This window comes from Odocoileus virginianus, chromosome 6 (assembly GCF_023699985.2).
Source record: "Odocoileus virginianus isolate 20LAN1187 ecotype Illinois chromosome 6, Ovbor_1.2, whole genome shotgun sequence".
Taxonomy (NCBI): Eukaryota; Metazoa; Chordata; class Mammalia; order Artiodactyla; family Cervidae; genus Odocoileus; species Odocoileus virginianus.
Window position 1 is genome coordinate 88,687,570 of NC_069679.1, and position 23,047 is coordinate 88,710,616.

General features: G+C 45.9%; 1 protein-coding gene across 4 annotated transcripts in view; it reads right to left on the reverse strand.

Annotated features, from left to right (window-relative positions):
• Nucleotides 1-23,047, reverse strand: part of RPS6KA5 (ribosomal protein S6 kinase A5) — a 187,793-nt gene that overhangs the window by 93,297 nt on the left and 71,449 nt on the right. For 2 of the 4 annotated variants that reach the window (XM_020900771.2, XM_070469793.1), the window contains exon 3: nt 14,486-14,704. In XM_020900771.2, the coding sequence (XP_020756430.2) occupies nt 14,486-14,704 (219 nt within the window). Of the gene's footprint in view, nt 1-14,485; nt 14,705-23,047 lie in introns of those variants that run through there. The other 2 variants (XM_070469794.1, XM_070469795.1) reach the window with 2 other exon arrangements.

Consider the following 23,047-nt stretch of genomic DNA (forward strand, 5'->3'; position numbering starts at 1 on the left):
TTAGAAGTGTGACTGGTTTGAGTAGTACGGCCCAATGTGTGGTTAGGCTTCGGTGCTGAAGAATCCGCCTTGCAACGCGAGGGACACGGTTCAATCCCTGGTCAAGAAAGAGCCCACATGCCGGGGGGCAACTAAGCCCACCAGCCGCAACTCGAGAGTAGCTGACTGCTGCACCTGGAGCAAGTGTGCATCAGCGCAGCCAGAAACGAGTGCGTTTGTTAAAAAGGGCTTTGGCATGGTGTGGGGCTGGTTATCTACATGGTTACTGAAACTGTGGAGAAGCTGGAAGGAAGCTGGAAGGAAGAAGAGCTAAACCTGAGGAATAAATCACTGGAAAAGGCAAGCATGCGACCAGGGCTCAGTTAACTTTTAAATGACTCTGACTATCATCACTTTGTTGGGTGTTAAGGACTAGAAGGGGGAAGTGGCTGGTCTTCTGTGAAAGGGTCTGCTGTAGAAGTGCCATTCTCCAAGGACAGGAGGTTTGACTTTAGATAAACAAGGCACACTTAGTTAAGATTTAGGGAGCTTGTGACACGGGATTATTCATACAGCACAATGGAGGGGTGAGCAGAGGAAGATAAGGGATAGAATGAGGCTGAAGTAGGGGAAGAATGATTCTAAAATCCTAAAGATATATTAAAAAAACACCCAAAGCCTCTAAAACACTAGACTCATACAAACTTAAGCTTTATAGAGAGCACGGTCCCCAACAGATTGATACTTCTCTAATGACAGTTTTACCTTTCATTCTAGAAGCTAATTTCAGTGTATCCTGACAGAAACCAAAGTTGCGACCTAGTACCAGTGAGACGGGTCAAAGTCCCAGGGCAGTTTTCCAGCTGCCAGGCACAGGGTCGGACACCAGCCAACATTAAGCGCTTACTAACACTGGCTGCATGAACTGAATAAACATGCGATTCTCTGCTAACAGGCTTCTGCAGCCACACAGGAGAACGAGGGTAGATCTTTCACCTTGAGTTTATTAACAGGAAAAGCAGAAAGAAAGAGTTACATATTGTAAAAGCTAAAAACTGCAGTTTAGATGGACCAGTGGACAGCAGAAAAGAAGGGGAAAAGGAAAAGGGAACCGGCAGTAACACTACGGGTCCCCTGGAGGTTCCGGGGCAAAGGGGCCGCCTGCCAACGCGGGAGACACCAGAGGCTCAGGCTCTGTCCCCGGCCAGGGAGGCCCCCGGAGAAGCAGGTGGCAGCCCACTCCAGCACTCCTGCCTGGGGAAGCCCACGGACAGAGGAGCCTGGCGGGCTTACGGTCCAGGCGGTCCCAAAAGAGACATGACTTAGCAACTGAACAACAACAATCATACGGGAAACACCTTTCCTGACGACTCTCTCTCTTAAATTCTGATCTCTCCCTCCTAGAAACGTTCAGAATAAGTCTCAAAATACATTCTGTTCTCAACAGAAGAAGAGAAGCGGACCATCAACAGCATGTCTTCGTGACGATAATTACAAATAAACCAGTGAATAAGTATGATATGTCCTTTGGAGCAGTGAGGCACACTTCATCAAGGTGACTTTTATAAAACATCTACCAACTTAAAATTACACTGATATTTATTTACAGCCCATACAACGGAATACCTTATATGATGCTTGTACAGACTACTGGTTCCTTGATTAAACTAAAGGGAACTTCCTATATGAAAATGATTATATTTCAATTCATTTGTAGTTGCTAAGTGACGATCTTTATATGTAGAATAGCTCATACTCTGTATCTATAAAATATGAATACAAATAATTCCATCACACATAGGACTGTCATGGGGATTAAATGAGCTATTTAGAGTTAAACTTGGGCCAAACATACAGTGAGCATATTTTTTTAATGACTATTAACTACTGTTATTATTTACAGATATAAGTTACAATTTATAGAGCTGAAAAACAATGACATTATATATAATTTAATTATATATAATTAATATAATTATAATTAATTATAATTAATATAACAATATAATCTAACTATAATAATTTAAAAATAAAATTCAAATATATGGTCTCCTGACATCTGTCTGTTCTCTCAATGTAAGCATAATTTCAAAGCTTACAAATGTTTAACATGTATCTCTACAAAGTACCACAGGGTCTAATTAGTTTTAGTCAGTATTAAGCAAAAGAGAAGTTTTCTTAAATAATTGATATTTCAGTGAAATACTCAAGTTTTAAAATTGCAGAACAGCCTGCTTTTATTCAAATGCAAATAAATTGCCTTTAAGGATTTTTATGCAACAGTAGCTGGAGTGTGTTTCTAAGAAGCACAGAAGTAACACAGAAATCACACAAATAATGTGAAAATTCAAAGTCACAAAATCTCACCCACTTTAAAACATGACCATCCTCCCTAAATCCCGCATATCCCATGTTCTCCTTCTTGCTCTCCCGGCAAAAGTTCTTTAAAGAACTTGAAAGAGTCAGACACGGGCCACATGTCTCTCTGTTCTCTTTCCACTGCAGCTGTAACAAATTACTAGTCTTGGTGGCCTAAAATAAGACACATTTATTATTTTATGTTGTAGATCTGAAGTCTGGTGTGGGTGTAACTGGACTAAAGGTACCCACAGAGCTGAGTTTACTCTGGGAGTTCAGGGGAAAGTCTGCCTCCTTGCCTTTTCCAGCACTGAAGAGGCAGCCCGCATGCCCTGACTCACGGCCCCTTCCCTCCATCGCCCAACCAAGCGAGGCGACTGAATCAGGACTCACCCCGCGTCACCGTCACCCTCCTGCAGGCACATCTCCACCTGACTCCTCCCCTCCCTTCCTCTCCACTTCTATGGACCCTGTGCTCACACTGGGCCCACCCAGATGATCCAGGATAATCTCCCTATTCTAAGGTCAGCAGCCTAATAACTTTAATTCCATCTGCAACCTTACTTCTCTTCATTTGTTTGTCATGTAACCCAACACGCTCACAAGTTCTGAAGAAATCTCGGCGTCTTGGGATGGCTGTTACTGCCTACCAGGGCCTCCCCTCACTTCTCAACAGAGCAGTGCAACTCCTACCCCCCCACACACAGTCTAGGGTTTAGAACAGCCTGACGTTACTAAGGTACACGGACACTTTTCAGTTTGCAAACCAAGAGAAAGGACACTGCAAGAAGAGCAAAGTGAGAGACTGGCACAGCAAGGGCCTCAGCGGTCCAGCCCAGGGCGCGTCCCACAAATGGCTACGTTAAAGCCAGTTAATTTGGGGTAGTCTGTTATGCGAAAAGGCCAATTAGATACATCAGTAATTTGTAGATCATGCTTGTAACCAAATGACTTGCTCAAGATCTCAGTTATTAACAGGTGAAGCTGAAATTTAAATCCAAGTCCATCTGGGTCTGGTATCTAAAGACCCTGTATGACCCGCCTTGTGTGCATGCGTGCATGGTTGCTAAGTTGTATCTGACTCTACGTGACCCTTTGGACTGGGGCCCGCCAGGCTCCTGTCCCTGGGATTCTCCAGGCAAGAATACTGGAGTGGGTTGCTATGCCCTCCTCCAGGGGATCTTCCCGACCCAGGTATTAAACCCACGTCTCATGTCTTCTGCATTGGCAAGTGGGTTCTGTACCACTAGCCCCACCTGGGAAGCCCTATAAACACATACCAGATTGGGCACCTTAAACTAACATGTCAAACATCAGTTCAGTTCAGTCTCTCAGTCATGCCCAACTGTCTGAGACTCCATGGACTGCAGCACACCAGGCTTCCCTGTTTTTTACCAACTCCCAGAGCTTGCTCAAACTCACGTCCATCGAGTCAGCAATACCACTGAACCATCCCATCCTCTGTCATCCCCTTCTCCTTCTACCTTCAATCTTTCCCAGCATCAGGGTCTTCTCCAATGAGTCAGTTCTTTGCATCAGAGGCCAAAAGTATTGGAGCTTCAGCTTCAGCATCAGTCCTTCCAATGAATATTCAGGACTGATTTCCTTTAGGATGGACTGGTTGGATCTCCTCCCAGCCCAAGGGACTAAGGCAAATATGTCTTATGGAATTAACATTAGGACAAATAATATTTGTTTTCAATCAAAATTATTGATTTTAAAGTACATATTATTTACGTTTCAAAACAAAAAAATTAGGTGTTCAAAGTCACCTCTAAGTATTTGCAACAACTTTTTCTAATCACACTATTAACATCGCTGTATTAGCACATTAAGAACATGGAAAAATTCACTTTGTCAAGAAGAAACATCTATTGTTAGCTGAGGCTAGTTTCAGCTACTTAAGACCTCTGCGTATCTAACTTGACTTCATGTTGAACCTCTCTACTGGTCGTGCTTCATTTTTTTAATTTATTTATTTTTGGCTGCTCTGGGTCTCAGCTGTGGTGAATGGTGGCTCCTCCCACTGTGGCCGTGGGCCCCAGACTCAGGCCTCAGTGGTCATGGTGCGTGGGGTCAGTGGATACAGGACGGGGCCCAAGTGGCCGTGGCGTGTGGAATCTTCCTGGACCGGGGATGCACCCATGTCCCCTGCAGAGGCAGGCAGGCTCTTAACCCCCAGAACAACAGTGAAGCCCTCGGGTCAGAGCTGCACATGCTTCTGTAACAGACGGAGAAACCAGAGTCCACTGGAGATCACTGAGCCGTGGAGCGTCACTGAAAACTGCAGACGTGACCTGACGGCGTCACTTCCCACTGAGGATGCAGGGTAACCATGGAAGGACCTGGCCCGCTTTCCAAGGCTCCACCTTGTTCACACGATCACACGGAAATCTGCTAGCAGAACAGGAAGCGGCCGAGAAACCAACAGAAAGAAGGGCTAAATCCCGGGTCCCCTGCATCCAAAGAAAGAGTCTCTGCTTCACTTTCACCCTCCAAACACCTACTTAAATCTAGTAACGCTATGACCCATCTCCAGTCATCTAGCCTTTGTATCTCAAATTCTCTTTAGAACTTCTCTGGTTCATATTTCTTATGGAAGCAACTTCCAAAGAGCTACCTGCCATTATTCCGCATCCCCATCATTCAGGACCTCCTCATCCCCAGCCAGGCCCTGCTCTCCATCTTATTCTTTCTTCCTACAGAGTCTCCTCCTCCTTCCTGCGCATCCATCAATCCCACGTGTCCGGTCCGTACTCCCCCTGTGCTTCCTCCCCCCGAACGGTGCCTGATTGCTCCTTTCACTCGTCCTGAATCTCAGGAGCAGGCGTCACGCCACCTATCACACACACCTGAAGGCAATTTTTTTTAATGTCATGCCGGAGCCATCTCACTTTTTCTTCTGGTTTTAGCTCAACATTCTAATGGTACCTATTGCAAGTGCATTCCAGGGCATCAAAATCGTTAAAAGTTCTGACTAAGGCACAGCTATTTATCAGTGCTGTGTGTTAGTCGTATCTAGTGAGGAAGCTCCTTCAGGTACTGTCTGTCTCGCTTACGTTGTAGATGGCAATGGATCAGGAACCATTCTGTCACTGTCTCAGCAAGTATCCTCACCCCTGCAATTGTGAGATGAAATTAATACTCGAAAGTGAAACTTTAACGTCTTAAGTCCCTTTGAGCTCTTGCTGAAAGGGTGACTCACGACGACAGAAGTGTCTGGAAGGTGGTGGGGTGGGGGGGGGGGGGCGTTCATTACTGAGAGTGCTCCTTGGCATCACCTTTATAAGGACCTTCGTGATTTGCTTCTTCAGTGTCTTGTGAATTCTACTGATGAATCTAACAGTTTACACAGTCACAGATCAGCTGGGTTTTGACAAAATTATAACTAACCGACAAAGAAAAATTGTTTTCCCAGATTATTTTCTACATAGAAACCCCTCCCACTGACAGCTGAAATGAATATGAGTTTTAAGAGAGAAAGAGAACCGATGAAAATATGTTTATATTTCTTGCTGTAAGCAGGCAGAGAGAGAGATAAAGAAAAAGTTATAAAAAGAGGAATGGGCTCCATGTTATAAGACTTGGAGAGGCTAAAAAAATATAATGAAAAAAATCCATCAAATCTATATGATGCCATTAGATATAAATTAAAACAAAGCCTCACTGATATTAATGATGTAGAATTTAAAGGAAAAAACATAGATGTGATTTATAACAGATGAGTTTACTGCAGGGGTCAACAAATCAGAGTCCAGAGACCAAACTGAGCCCATGGCCGCTGACCCCTGATTCAGAGGAAGCACATGCAATACGGATGGGGGGAAGGCAATTCCAAGTGGAAACGCGCTGTGGGCGCCATCACACAGCACAGTCCTGAGAGAAATGCTGCGCACCACATCTGGCACGTGTCAAGGATGGCATCTGCAGAGATAACACTAACATTCAATAATCTTATCATTCGGAGAAGCCTGTGCCAAGCAGACAGATTTTATCCCAAAGGAACAAGCCTGGTAATCTCCAGTGGGCCATGAATCCTAGTAGAAGCATGATGGCAACCTGGACCTGAATTTCCACGTCTGCTCCCCAAACATCTTAAAGAACAGAAAGAATGACTGTAAACCTCCACGACCTACTCCCTCAGTAAAAGTTCGAGCCTGGGAAAGCCCATACACACCACACAGCAGGCTGCAGGCAGGCTGAGAAAGAGAACAGGCACAAGCAGAAATACAGTGAAAAACCAAGAGAGTAATGAACGTACGGAAATCAACAGCTGGAAGACTTAGTGGGAAGGAAGACACTACTGAGAACAGCAACAGACGACCGACTGAGCGACAGGACAGAACACTCCTGAAGGTGTCAGGCGGAGACTGCAGTCAACATGTGAGAAGACACACCACGCTCCTGAACAGGAATAGCCAGTATCGCACAAATACCAATTCTCCCAAAACTACTTTTTTAAAATTTAAGACAACTGCAGTTAAAAACCCCTTCAAAACTAGACAATTTGATTCTAAAGTTCACATCAAAAGTAAACAAACATGATGGAACACCCCAGAAACTCTGAAGAATAATAGAAATGAAAGACAAAGGGGGTCTAGCCTTTCTGAGTATTAAAGCTCATTGTAAAACTTTGATGAACTAAAACAGTATGGTAATGGCATATGATTCAACAAAACAGGTCAGCCAGTCAGGAAAGACACGAATACATATGAGAATTTAAGACATGTAAAAGGCAGCACTTCGAGTCAGCGTTCACCCGGACTTGTCAGTATATGGTGCTGGGATGCTCGCCATGCAGAAAATAAAACCACACAAGCTCTGGAAAGAACACTGGTGAATCCCTTACAACCTCAGGAGTGCGAGGCCTTCCTAACTATGACTTAAACTCCATAATGCATAAAGATGTTTTTAAACAAATTCTACTCCATATAAGTTTAATTAAGTTTTACATGGCAAAACACCATAAAGTCAAAAGAAAAGTGGAAAATAGGGGAGGATTTACTATGAATATTACAAACGATTAATCTAAAAGCTCCTAGAAAACCGAGATGAGAGCAAATGGGCCAAGGGCACAGACAGACAATCTGCAGGAAAAGACAAACAACCATTTAAACATATGAAAACATTCAACCTCACTAAAAAAATTCAGATCAACTCTACACTGAGACACCACCTATCTATAAGACAGACAAACATCCAGAAGTTTGAGAACATGCTTTGTGGAGAAACAGGCACTCTAACACAATTCTAGTGGGAGTGTACACGACACAACCCCTTTGGAAAGGCATACGTGAAATTACAGACGGCAAAAAAAGAGATCGAACAACCTTTTCCCGTGAATTAAGGCTACAGTTTTTTTCCTATCCAAGTGGGAAATGACATGTACAAGTTGTGTACTCTGGATCATCAAAAGATAAGACTGGAAACAACCCAAGGATCCAATCCTAGAGAACTAGTTAGGTGTGCTATGTAATGGAATGTAATACTATGCAGGGATAAAAAAGAATGGGGACGATTTTTACAAATTAATAAAGAATAAACTGCAGGATACATTGTTAAGTGAAAACAAGAAAGGTCAGAAAAATACATACAGCAGGCTACCTCTGGTTATGACTGAAGACAACTGATTATCAGGGATCTTAAAACACAGTACCACTTGAATTCTTTAACTTCTTTCTTTGAATACTGGCAATTAAAGGGACTGCATCTGGCCTTTCCATTAGAAACTGTACCTCAGGATCTCAGGGTAAACAAAAAATTACAGTGGATGAGACAAAGCCACACTTTTTCAGAAGAATTCCAACTAATAGATGTGGAAGAAATGACAGATCTAGAAAAATCACCCTTTAGTCAAAAGGTTCAAAACTCCAATCATAAAATAAATCAGTCATGGGGATATAATGTACGTAGGATGACTATACTTAATAACACTGGATTGCATATTTGAAAGTTACTGAGAGAGTACGCCTTTAACATTCTCACCACCACAACAACAAACAATTCTGTAACTCATGATGAAACAGTTGATTTAAGCAATGATGGTGATTGCAGCCATGAAATTAAAAGATGCTTACTTCTCGGAAGGAAAGTTATGACCAACCTAGATAGCATATTAAAAAGCAGAGACATTACTTTGCCAACAAAGGTCCGTCTAGTCAAGGCTATGGTTTTCCCAGTGGTCATGTATGGATGTGAGAGTTGGACTGTGAAGAAAGCTGAGCACCAAAAAATTGATGCTTTTGAACTGTGGTGTTGGAGAAGACTCTTGAGAGTCCCTTGGACCGCAAGGAGATCCAACCAGTCCATCCTAAAGATCAGTCCTGGGTGTTCATTGGAAGGACTGATGCTGAAGCTGAAACTCCAGTACTTTGGCCACCTGAGGCGAAGAGCTGACTCACTGGAAAAGACCCTGATGCTGGGAAGGATTGGGGGCAGGAGGAGAAGGGGACGACAGAGGATGAGATGGTTGGATGGCATCACTGACTCAATGGACATGAGTTTGAGTAAACTCCGGGAGTTGGTGATGGACAGGGAAGCCTGGCGTGCTGCGATTCATGGGGTCGCAAAGAGTCGGACACAACTGAACTGAACTGAAATGTTAAAACCATAAAGTATCAAAATAGCACAGATTATTTTCACTTCTAAGGGAAAAAACATAACTCTATTATAAACAGATCAGATTATCACTTCTGTAACTTAGTCTTAGCATCATTAACAACCAGATCATAGGTTTCTCCACTGTGATATGGTGTGTTCCAGCAAAAATACCTAATGGCCATTTATCAAGACTTGAGCTGAATTTCCCAAATACTGGAATTCAGCAGAGGAATAAGCTAAAGACACTATATGTTTTCAGATCAATAAACCAAGGATATGAAAAAGGGAGCGTTCCAGATTAAGAGACTTCAAGCATGTAACCGAGTGAGTGCTCCTGGTTTGAACAAACCAGCTGCAAAGGAGTTTACGGGACAAGGAGTGAAATGTGAACACAAACTTCTGTGGCAGATGGCCACAAATTCTTTGTAGTCACCACATTAAGAAGCAAAGTCTACTGAGGATGCGGAGAGAAGGGAATCCTTGAGCACAGTTGGTGGAAATGTAAACTGGTGCAGCCACATGCAAAACAGTATGGAGATTCTTCACAAAGTTAGAGAGAGAGCCACCATATGATCCCGCAACCCCGCTTCTGAGTGTTCATCTGAAGAAAACAAAAGCACTAACTTGAAAAGACATGTGCAGCCTCATGCTCACCACAGCGTTATTTGTAACGGGAGATACAGACACACCCTAAGTGCCCATTAATGACTGAATGACCAAGCAGAGAAAATGCAGTCTGTGTGTGTGTGCATGTCTGTGTGTATTTCTACACATATGTAAAACGGAATATCATATGGCCATAAAGATGAAATCTTGCCATTTACAACATCATGGATGAATCTTGAGGGCATTACGCTAAGTGAAATAAGGCAAACAGAAAGACAAATGTCACATGATCTCACTTATAGGCGGAATCTAAAATGAAGAAACAAAGAAAGAACAGACTGACAGCTGCCAGCGGCGGGAGCGTGGGACACGGTGAAGCGGGTGACAGCAGCCACAGGGGCAAGCCTCCGCTCGTCCAGCAAATCAGTGATGGGCTGTAACGGGCAGCACCAGCGGCTAGTTAATAACACTGCATTGCATACTTGAAAGTTCTTAAAAGAGTAAATCTTCAAAGTTCTCATCACAACAACAACAAATAATTGTATAACTATGGGTGGTAATGAGTGTTAACCAGACTTATTGCAGTGACTGTTCTGCAGTACATACAAATATCAAATCATTATGTTGTACATCTGAAGTTAATTTACAGTAATATTGTATGCCAATTATAATATATAATGTTGTATGTCAATTATATATGTGTGTGTAAGAAAATATTATTTAAAAAAGACACGACAAGAAGTCGAGTCTGCTTCCCCACTCATTAGACCCGGGCTGGCTCTGTGCTGGAAGTGAGGCTGTGTGAGCTCCAGGGCCCAGCCTCAGAGCGCCTCGGAGTCCTCCCTCCGCCCTCCTGGATGTCTGCACGAGCGGCCCCGAGGCGGCCACGATGGGAAGAAGCTGATCTACCTAGCTGGCGGGTGAGAGCCACGTGGAGAGGAAGAGAGGGTCTCAGCAGCACCAACGGGAATGATACCAGCTCAGCCCTCAAGCCCAGCCAGCCCTCCACTCTCTACCACATGAGCAAGTCCAGCCAACCCACAGCATCACGAGAGAACACGTTATTGTTTAAGCAACAAAATTTCAGAGTTATGCGGCAATAAACAATGAGTGTTACCGGATAGTAAGTGAAGTGAAAATTTATTAACCAGGAAAGAGAGACCTTATTAATATATCCATTAAAAAAAAAGCTGGTTATCAATCCTTTGTACAGGACTGCTGCTGCTGCTAAGTCGCTTCAGTCGTGTCCGACTCTGTGCGACCCCATAGACGGCAGCCCACCAGGCTCCCCTGTCCCTGGGATTCTCCAGGCAAGAACACTGGAGTGGGTTGCCATTTCCTTCTCCAATGCATGAAAGTGAAAAGTGAAAGTAAAGTCGCTCAGTCGTGTCCGACTCTTAGCGACCCCATGGACGGCAGCTCACCAGGCTCCCCCGTCCCTGGGATTCTCCAGGCAACAGCACTGGAGTGGGTTGCCATTTCCTTCTCCAGTGCATGAAAGTAGAAAGTGAAAGTAAAGTCGCTCAGTCATGTCCGACTCTTGGCGACCCCATGGACTGCAGCCCACCAGGCTCCTCCATCCATGGGATTTTCCAGGACAACTTCATCTTAATAAAAATATACAGGCATGCAGACACACAGACAAAAAGATCTAGAAGAATATACTAAGGTAATAACAGAGAGAGGTATGTATAATGAAGTAAACTCTGGGTTCTGAAAATGTTTTCTTGTTTTTGTTTTGCTACAGTTTCTACATGCATATATCTGCTTCTGTAGTAACAATGACGTTTTTTAAATGGTCTACAGTGTTTGTTTATTTATCAGAACAAAGGTCAGCCAGCTGGATCCCTGAAAAGCTTGCTTGACATGCGAAATCTTGCTATTAATCTCTAACAGTACACAAAAGCTAGATAAAGTTAATCAATACATCTTTAAACACAGTTGCGGGCTGAAACTGTCTCCCCCAAATCCGCGTATTGAAGTCTCAGCCCCAGCACCTCAGAATGTGACTGTACTGGCAGTCAGGGCCTTTAAGGAGGCAATTAAATCATTAAAATGAACCCACAGGGTAAGCTCTAATCCAATCCGATTCGCGTCCTTAGAGGGAGAGAAAATTCCAACACAAAAACCACACTAGAGGTGTGGCTGCAGGGGGTGAGCCATGTGCAGAGGCGGTAAGGGGTCGGCGAGCGGGGGTGAGGCTGGGCCAGACCCTTCCCCACGCCGCGCAGCAGACCACTCCCGAGGGCGCCCTGGTGCTGGACGTCAGCACCGGAACTGACAAAGAAGTAATTTCTGCTTAGTAAGCCACCCAGTCTTACATTTTGTCATGAGGGCCCTGGCCGAATGAGACAGTATTTGGAGGACTGACCTAGCATGCGTTCCAAGCACTCCACAAACAAGTAACAGAACCAGAAAAACAAACCAAAAAAAATGTTTAATAAGGTCCCGTTCAAGATTTCTGAAAAGTGTTGTCTTTAAAGTCAACTAGCAACTACAAGCATGCACAGAGAGGACGAGAGGAAAGGCATCTGCGGGGAGAGGAGGCAGAGGGCAGGCTTCCTAAACGCACTGCCTGCCTCACCTACGGGGAGCAAGTCCACCGTCCAGTCTACATTCTAGTCTTGAGCTGCCAGAAGAGACGGGCTTTCTCAGTTTGGGTTGTATTTATGTATTTGTGGGCCAGTGACAAAGAGCAAAAGTAACAAAGGAGCAACGACAAAAGGAGCAATGTTATCAAGGACTGTTTTTAATCAAAACGCAAATGTTCCATTTATCTACTTCGAGGTTAAAAGTATTATTTCTAAAAACTGCACTATTCACAATGAACAACTTAGACAGAGGGAGCATAGTACGGTCAGGGACAGAGGAAAGGGACAGGGAGAGCAGCGGGCCCAGGGCCCAGGAGTCCGGCTCTCCCGCTCCAGGCTCGCGTTGCTCGTACAAGCTCAGGCGTCAGGTTTAACTGTCATGAGCCGGTTTATTGTAAAATCTGGTTCGCTGAACAAGAGAATCATTTATAGCAAGTCTTTCTAGACTCCCTGAGGTTCCATGGCAATTGTGATTGGGGGAGGACCAGAAATAAACTGTAGGGTTTGGTGCCCTGAAACTCAGATTCAAGCACCGCTCCTTATTTCTATCTGTTTTCCAATTGAAGGTTTGTGTGTGCACTTGAGGGAAGGGTTCCACTGCTAAAAATGTTGAAACCATTGTATTACAATGCCCTGTCCACTACACGCTACTGGGGAAAAATAAAGAAGGAACTGTGTTTAGAAATCAGTAAACAGCAAAGCTGAACAGATACACACAGGAGGAGAAGGAAGGCATGAGACACCAGGCAGATGGTCATTTGAGTCGGGACCCTGACCAGACAGGGAGACTGTGGCCTATGTGTATGGAAGATCTGGGATGGTTAGAGGATGCTAAGCACCGCAAACTGGGCCTCAAAAAGTGAATGCAATTTTAGGCAGCATTAATAAAAGTATAACTTTCAAAACTAGAGCATTTGATAAAGTTGCCAAATACATATTAAAAAGTCTGTTTGTACCACTAATAATCGGAGAAAACAAGGGGCACTGTTGGACAGACTTCTAACTATTCAGATCGGAGTTCCAATCTTTATTCTCAAGCTTATACAAGATATGTGACTGCAGGAAATGCAGCTTCCGGAACCTCACCACCTCTGATGAGAGGCCTCTGGCAGAGCTGCGTGGGGGTTAGTGATAACTAGGACAACACGGAGCAGAAGGCCAGCACACCAAAGGTATGAGAGAACAAGCTAATGCTCACAGGGCACCGTGTGTGAAAGTCTACCCCATCTAATCTCACAAGAGATCAATACCAGGGTATTATAATACATAAGCGCAAGTCCTCACAAGGATGGGACTGAAACTGTAGCAGAAGACACATTCTATGATGGAGGGGAGTAACACCAGAAGAACTGCCATTTCCCTCCAGCAGGAAGAGAGAACCATGCAACTTTCCTGAAAAGAAATCCGGCCAGACTTCAGATCTGTGCAGAGGACATTTCCGAAGTCCACATACTCACAGTAGTCCAACTCTATTTGATAGGGCTTCCCTGGCGGCTCAGAGGGTAAAGAATTTGCCTGCAATGCAGGAGACCTGGGTTTGGTCTCTGGTCAGGAAGATCCCCTGGAGAAAGGAATGGCAACCCACTCCAATATTCTTGCCTGGAAAGTTCTATGGTCAGAGGAGTCTGGCGGGCTGCAGTCCATGAAGAAAAGGATTCTACAGTGTCTGTGGGTGGGAACGGGAGTGAGCAGAGTACTGACTGACTCTTGGGGATCTCCCTTAAAACCAGGCTTTTCACTAGAAAAGCAAACCATCCCTAAGAAAAATCTTTTCTTTTCCCTAATTACTGATTTCCATAAATATACCCTTGTTGGCCCAAACCTGTACGTTCCTGAGAACTGCGGCCTACTTTCCCATCCAGCTCCTCACATTTGAATGGAATCTGCCACCCAGGGAAGCAGCCACCCAAACAACTGCTGTGCTCAAGATTAAAGAGGAGTGTGAAGACGAAGCACACAAATCCCTTCAGGCCGGGAGGTCCCAGATCCAGAGCAACTCCGGTGTTCAAGGAAGCACCACCATGGAGAGAAGAGTGGAGGTTAAAAGGTTTCACGTCTTCTTTTGTGTTTGTCAAGATTTTTGGTTTTGATGTGGGCCATTTTTAAAGTTTTTGTTGAATGTGTCAGCATGTCGCCTCTGTTGCTCAAGTTCTTGTTTTCGGCCGTGAGGCATGTGGGGTCTCAGTTCCCCGACTAGGGGTCACGCCCTCCCCCCGTTTGGAAGGCAAAGTCTTAACCACTGGGCCACCAGGAAGTCCCTCTCAGTCTGAAGCGTGCCGCCCTTTAGGGAGGTCACGGCTCCAGGCCTCCCGTGTGCGTGGCGAGCCGGCGTCGGCCGGGAAGCGACTCACCTAGGATGAGGTGGAGCTTGGCCTCTGTCTGGAAGGCGTAGTGCAGCGTCACCAGGAAGGGCGACTGCCGCACCTGCTCCAAGACCTGCCGCTCCGCCCGCGCGTGCTCCGTGCTCTTGGCCTTCTGGACGAGGGCGGCCTTCTTCAGGACCTTCATGGCGTACAGCTTTCCAGCATCGTGGCCACTCACTTTACGCACGAGAAACACCTTTCCGTAAGCTGAAAATGAAAAGAAAAACATCAAAAGAGTGATTATAAGGCTGCCCAGGCAGAGCGGTAACTGATGCAGATGGAAGGTTAACGTGCACAAAAACTCTCTCTGAACAAAAAAGCACCCCAGCACTGTTTCCAACAGTTCTTTCATGTATTTCTTCACATTTATGCCAGACGCCTCTCCAGGTCTCACCCTCAGATGCAGGTATCTCAGCATTGCTGGCGAAGGGGGGCTTTCACCCCTTCACTGTTATTCCTGCCTCAGTATGTTTGGCGATAGGAAACTACTGTCATCACGGTCCATTAACCACAGTCCAATTGTGAACAACCAGGACGTTTTAGACATCACATAAAACCTCTAGGCTTTGCTACTGCTGTAAATAAATAAAAATAGTTCTTAACGAGAATCGAAAAAAAAAAATCTCATACACAAAGTACTCCTCTAATACTTAACTTAAAAAGTCTAAAGTGACATAAGCTGACCTTGTACAAACAAAGATCTTCAGATTCCTGACCCAGGGATCGAACCTGGGTCCCTCTCTCCTGCACTGCAGGCAGATTCTTTACTGCCTGAGCCGCCAGGGAAGCCTGTAAAAGACTCTGAATAGCAAGCAATACCAACAGAGCCCCTCACAGCTCTGGACAGCAGCTCACAAGGTAGAAGGTGAACCCTGTCACATGCTCCCTGACTATGGGCTCAGCTGGGAAAATCCTGTGGACAGGACCACTCCGCTCTATGTGGAGGCATTGCGGCCACACTGGATACTGTGCCCAGAGCAGACACCTGTGCTTATTTACCTAGAGAAGCAGGGAAGGCCAGGAAGAGGCAGGAGGAAGGAGGAGGGGGAAGGCAGACAAAAAAACTGATAAAGGGAAGGAGTAGGTCCCCAGTTCACCCCTACAAGGTATAAAGTCTCTTCCCTTCTCAAAATGCAAACACCTCCTGGGATGGTTGAGACCAGTCCCACTTCTGAAGTGCTTTCATCAAGACCATTCTGGAGCTGGTCTGAGGTCTGATCCAGACCCATGCTTCCTCAGACTCTGCCCACACTTCAACAGTGTTTAGCATATAATCCTGTTCTAACCTACTCACAAATAAGGCAGTTTTAAGGGAAGGGCCTAAATATTCATTGGAAGGAGTGATGCTGAAATTGAGGCTCCAATGCTTTGGCCACCTGATGCTTAGAGTCAATTCACTGAAAAAGACCCTGATGCTGGGAAAGATTGAGGGCAGGAGGAGAAGGGGACGACAGAGGATGAGATGGTTGGATGGCATCACTGACTCAACGGACACGAGTTTGAGCCAGCTCTGGGAGTTGGTGACGGACAGGGAGGCCTGGCGTGCTGCCGTCCATGGGGTCGCAAAGAGCCGGACACGACTGAGCGACTGAACAGCAACAGCAAAGGGATGGGCTCCCACGCCGTGGACGTTATTCGGTCCAGGACTCGAGGAAGTAAATGAGCGCAGACTCATGATACACAGTGGACAGAGAACGGGGGCACGGTCCTGAGAAGGAAGGGAAGACGCACTAAGCACTAGGCATGCAGGCTCTGTGCTGAACACGTTCCACACAGAGACTCGCTCGCTTCTCAAAGGTACTTCCATTCCGCAGAGGGAAGTGCAAAATGGAATTACCGAAAGGGAGTGGCCAGAATATGCGGGTAAAAAGTGGCAGAGCTCATTCAGATGAAAGCAGTGTGACTCCAAGGACTACACAGTTAACCTCACCCTAACCCAATTAGCCATTTGTTTTTAAAAACAGACATTCTTCATGAGTACTAGAAATGGGATCCTGTGGATTTTAATAAAACCTCTACCATAAACATACTGAACATACTCTGGACTGTAGAAAAAGTTAACAAATGGGTTGTGTCTTGTATCGAAGAGAAAATGATTACAGATTGAGAGTTTAGTAAGGCAGAAGTGAACCAAAAAAAAATGTCAAAGGACTGTTAGAACCCAACAATGTATTCAGCAGCAGTGAAATGAAGCTGGAAAATATTCCAACGAAGAGTACTTACTATACCTTCCATGGAATAAGGTTCTACAGAAATCTGGAAGAAGATCAAGTCCTCTACAAGTACAAGGTTATTGTGTTCCCCTACACACACAAGGCACCTGCCGTAAATTTCTGTTCTGAGATTCCTGTCTCCAGGCTGTTATGGTCCTTAGAAATTGCTACCTGTCTGTCTTCTTCAACAAAGAAAATCCTTCTACAACATCACGGGAAGATGGCCATGAATTCCCTCCCAGTGCTCACGCATGTCCTTCAGCCCAGGTGCTGCCAGCACGGCACACAGACCGCAGGGTGTGAGCACCTACCTGCTGCGGACCGGCACTTCAGAGACAGACTCCTGACATCCCTGCAGCACCCCACGACGGGGTGAGGGGTGACCCCACTTTAGAGGACCTGCACTGCACAGACAAACTCTGACCCCTGCAGCGCCCTGACGGGGTGAGGGGTGACCCCACTTTAGAGGACCTGCACTGCAGAGACAAACTCTGACCCCTGCAGCGCCCTGATGGGGTGAGGGGTGCCCCCACTTTAGAGCCTAGAGGACCTGCACTGCAGAGACAAACTCTGACCCCTGCAGCGCCCTGACGGGGTGAGGGGTGACCCCACTTTAGAGGACCTGCACTGCAGAGACAAACTCTGACCCCTGCAGCGCCCTGATGGGGTGAGGGGTGACCCCACTTTAGAGGACCTGCACTGCACAGACAAACTCTGACCCCTGCAGTGCCCTGACGGGGTGAGGGGTGACCCCCACTTTAGAGGACCTGCACTTCAGAGACAGACTCCTGACATCCCTGCAGCACCCCACGACGGGGTGAGGGGTGACCCCCACTTTAGAGGACCTGCACTGCAGAGACAAACTCCTGACATCCCTGCAGCACCCTGACGGGGTGAGGGGTGACCCCACTTTAGAGGACCTGCACTGCAGAGACAAACTCCTGACATCCCTGCAGCGCCCTGACGGGGTGAGGGGTGACCCCACTTTAGAGGACCTGCACTGCAGAGACAAACTCCTGACATCCCTGCAGCGCCCTGACGGGGTGAGGGGTGACCCCACTTTAGAGGACCTGCACTGCAGAGACAAACTCCTGACATCCCTGCAGTGCCCTGATGGGGCGAGGGGGTGACCCCCACTTTAGAGGACCTGCACAGAGACAAACTCCTGACATCCCTGCAGCGCCCTGACGGGGTGAGGGGTGACCCCCACTTTAGAGGACCTGCACTGCAGAGACAAACTCCTGACATCCCTGCAGCGCCCTGATGGGGTGAGGGGGTGACCCCCACTCTACAGGTGAGGAAACGGAGCACGGAGAACTGGGCCCCGGCTCAACGTCACAGCCACCCCTCTGGCGCAACTCCTGAGACCCCACTCCGAGCAGCACCACAGCACCTCCTAAACTGAACGACCTCACAGCCAAAGAAATGAGGAACCAGACGTTAAAGAGAAGTCACAGGCCAGCTGTTCGCATGGTGGCAGAGACACAGTACTAATACTTCCAAGTGGAGGGAGTTCTGTAAAGTGGCCCATTTTGTGGATGAGGGGATCTAAATATTCAAAAATGTGCCTTACCTTGAGTGGAAACAGACCTTTCTACAATACTCATCCGTTAGTTCTTATACCTTCTGGACTTACAAAACAGATTATTCATCTTCTCTAAAATAATCTTTTGAATATTTAAAAATACAGTCACACCATCTCATCTAAGCAAAATGTCCTTATTCGCTAAGCCAAATCTGAAAGTAAATGGTGTTAAGATTTTGTACCACTAGGAGGTTCCCTTGAGGTACACTGTGAATTTGCAAATAATTTTTCTTTGATTTTTTTTCTGCTCCTTTAAACAATCTCATATTTCACTTCAAATAAAAGTGAGATAGCATCGGATGCTAATGTAGGTGGGCAAATAATAGAAAATCATCCTTAAGGCCACGTTATACACGGCATGGTCAAACAATAGACAGTCATCCTGCTTGCCACGTGATGATATCCAGAAGTTTTCCAGTGAGTTAAAGACATATCCTGCCATGAGCATTATTTTTAATCTATCAGGAAACTGTCAGGGGAAAAAAGTATGCTGATGCTCACAAGTCTTCAGTTTTTACTTTTATAACTGCCATGATTAACTAAAGCTATGGTACTTCTATCACATGGTATGTGCCAATAGATGCTTACAACAGTAAAATTCAAGAAGTGCCTTACAATGTTTCAAACAACAAATATTTCAGGCAAACAAGATCTTATTTTTGAGCAGGCTGTTGATCACGTTGCAAAGGAGGAAGAAAATGTTCACTGCTGGAGGGACCCTGAAGAAGCCACCTGCCCTGACCGAGCCGGTCTGCAGATCAGTGCCTGGGAAGGCAGGGAAGGAGTCCTCCTGCAGAAGAGTCCCATCGAGTCCAGGACCGCCTATGTATCTCCCAGTGTTTTAAGAGGGGTCACTGTAACTGAACTTTGTGGTAATATCACTTCCTTTTAGTTTTCAGTGAGATGAATAACTGCCCTGTAGTGAAGCCAACTCCTGGCTTTCGCTCTCTGGGTGCTGATGGTGGTAAAGCCTATTTTGAAAGCATCTTCTGGAAACCTGTAAAAAGCAACCAACCAATGGCAAAAAACTCTTCTGGCCAAAAAAGGTAAACAATAGTACTTCCTGCTCAGATTGAGCCCCTAAAACAGATGCTTGGCAACACAGCTGGGATCTGCAGCTTGGGTCAAGAGACAAAGCTTCAGGCTTCAGCATAACTCTAATCTCTGCATCAACATGGAATGGCTTCAGATGCACTGCCAGCAATCTTCACAGAAGCCTGTGCAGTGCTCTGATCTTATCAGTTTCTCCATAGAAAGGGTCTTTCCAAGATACTCTGTCAACAAATGTCAGCACAAGAAGACATGGAGTTCACTGATTTCCAGAGATCAAGTCTAGCAGCGCTTGATGAGATGACATAGAAGTTCTACTTATTAGATTGAGGGAAAGCAAACTCTAAAAGGCATTCCCTGGTGGCTCAGTCGGTAAAAAATCTGCCTGCAACGTGGGAGAGCTGGGTTCGACCCGTGGGTTGGGAAGATCCCCTGGAGAAGGTAATGGCTACCCACTCCAGCATTCTTGCCTGGAGAATCCCATGGGCAGAGGAGCCTGGTGGGCTACAGTCCATGGGTCACAAGGAGGCTCACGACTGAGCGACTAACACTAACTAACTAACTACATTCAAAAAACAAACGACAACTAGGAATGAGAACTCCCTGGTGGTCTAAGGGTTAGGACTTTGAGATTTCACTGCCGAGGCCCTGGGTTCAGTCTGAGACTGAGTCTGAGTCTTGAGACTGGTCAAGACTCATGGTCTTGACTGCATGGTCAAAAAAAAAACCCAATGACAAGGATTAATTCCTGTCTTTGCTTGGCAGATACCTATGACCATGTGAATGAGGCGTATCTTTCATTTCAAGGCTCGACAGACATTGCTGTGTGCTCCCATACCAACAGGTTATAGTAGTTGTTTCCAGAAGACTGGATCAAGACAACCACATGAGCTTTCTCCAAGCGGGAGGAGGAATTCCGTAGGTTGGGGGCACACTACAGATATATTATGAAGGTCATTTCTGCTCAAACTGAAATATGGATTCAGTATCCTACTCTACCAGACACAGACAGTACAATGTTGCAGACCTTGTTGACAGTGGTCTCAGTGGCTTGATGATAAAGGAAACCATGTAAGATGAATTAAGTGCAGCGTCAAGGGGAAATGCCTAGTTCCTTAGACCAGGTTCCAGTCTGCTTTCCCACAGGTGTGACTGATGCCATCGGCCGCAGTGATCACTCTGAATCAGGCTTTTAGTGTGAGTCACGACAGACAGCAGTTAAAGCAGGCTGATGGTTCTAAAACAAGACGGCATGCGTGCTGTCACATCAAAAGCCGCTGCACAGATTCAACCACTTTTTCAAGCTAAACAAAAGCAGCTTCTTGCTGAAATTTATCTAGAGCACAATTAAACAGATCTCTCCACTTTATCTGTAAAATCTGAATTCATTAAAATTTTTCAGGAAGTACCAGCATTAAAATGTGATCAATTTGTTAAAAAAAAAAAACATTTTTACAGTCCATCTGTGGATGCAGTTTACAATGCCATGTGACTAAACGCAAGGAGAATCTGTCTATGTTTACATGAGTTGTTCTGGAGAAAACGGTTAGGAACTAGACGGCCTCTGGACTACCTCCTTCAGCCGCGTGCTCACCCAGAACACACTGTTCCCACCAGGATCTGAATGCTTACACTCTGTGAGGTCACTGCTCTCTGCCGCTCAAACTTGTATTAGTGCTGCTTAAAACCCTACACATTGTACACTCTGGCTCACCAGTCATGCCACACTTGGGTTTATTCCAATCCTGTAACTTCTGTACTGGAACTACTGCTTTAAAAAAATACATGGCAGACGCGTTCCTGGTGGCTCCCACTTAACCAGCCCCCAGCACTAGCGGCACACGCCTCTCCACCCATGAGACAGCCCTGCAGCCCGCTGCCCATGACCAGCTCTCCGAGCGCTGCCATCTCCAGGGCCGTTTTGCTTCCCGCGAGCCACTGACACTCACTGCCTTACTGGCGTGTGCCTGCGACGTATGCTGTTCTTACATAATTTAACTATGTTTTACATAAGCCATGGAAGTGAAAGAAAAAGAAAAGAGAAAAAATGAGGCTAAAAGCTTTGAAAGAACTACATAAAAGCAAGACACTTGGGGGAAAAAAACTGTCAAAAAAGTAGGCATGAGTGAAACAACTCTAAAAGGCTAAGGGGAAAATTTTGTACCCAGATTACTTCAAATGTATCTGGTTCTCACTTTAAAGAACTGGAAACTTGATTTTAGATGATGCATTACGAGTGTGGTTTATGCAAACCATTGTTTAAGAACTTACTTTCAAAGATTCTTGTGCCTGCACGCAAAATGAATATGTATTTATATGTTTTAAGTGAAAAGTAGTATGTTCAAAGTACATATTTATATATCCTTTTAAAATGATTTTCCACTTGAACCAGCTTTTTCTGATTAACCACAAGTACCAATGATGTAATCGCAGAGAGATTCCACTAACTCAACCATCAGAGTCAGTGCTCCTGGAGTTCACCCCTCTCTCCCGCTTCCAGAACACTGGGATCTTGTTAAACGGTGACTTAACCATCAACCACACTAACTCCTCCTCCAAGTCTGCATTCATCCTCAAGTAGTAAACATACCTTTGTGTTGTCATCTAAATTGCTGATAAAAGAAATAACCCTTCTGGCTCAAAACACTTGATTTCCCACGGCTCCTAAGATAACGAGAATCCTTAATGTAGCCTAAACCACCTGCCCCCTCTCTGCCTCTCTCCACTTCTCAGCGTCACTGACTCACTCCTTCAGACATCAGAGCCTCTCCTGACTAACCAGACTAGCACAGCTCCTCTCATTTTACAGTCTCCTCACTCTGTCACAGAAATGGTCAGAGGCATGGGTTTTCATTTATTCGTGTGATTGCCTCACTGTGTAGCTTTCACTGGACTGCAAATTCCACAGATCCATGGGCTATGTCTGGTTTTACTCACTTTGTATCATTAGCAGCTTCTGGAGCTGGTACACTGGAGAAACTCAATGCTGAATGTGTGAGAAAGAAACACAAGAGAACAGACAGAGCAAAGTTTCTGTGGCACACAGCCAAAGACCCTCTCTGTTGGCAATCCTGACTGAGAGGTGAAGGAAGGCTTTAGGAAGAGAAACAAACAATGCCAATCCCCTGCAGAGCGACAGTGTGTCAACCCTTTCCCCTTAAGAGGGGACAGTGGGCTTTCATGCAGAAATCACTTTCAGGAAAAAAAGCAGTGCTGGTCCCTCAGTCAAATCTGAGTCTCTGCAACCCTGCAGACTGTGGCCTGCCAGGCTCCTCCGTGGGACTCTCCAGCAAGAACACTGGAGTGGGTTGCTGCAGACTGTGGCCTGCCAGGCTCCTCCGTGGGAGTCTCCAGCAAGAACACTGGAGTGGGTTGCTGCAGACTGTGGCCTGCCAGGCTCCTCCGTGGGACTCTCCAGCAAGAACACTGGAGTGGGCTGCTGCAGACTGTGGCCTGCCAGGCTCTTCCGTGGGACTCTCCAGCAAGAACACTGGAGTGGGTTGCTGCAGACTGTGGCCCGCCAGGCTCCTCCGTGGGACTCTCCAGCAAGAACACTGGAGTGGGTTGCTGCAGACTGTGGCCTGCCAGGCTCCTCCGTGGGACTCTCCAGCAAGAACACTGGAGTGGGCTGCTGCAGACTGTGGCCCGCTAGGCTCCTCCGTGGGATCCTCCAGCAAGAACACTGGAGTGGGTTGCTGCAGA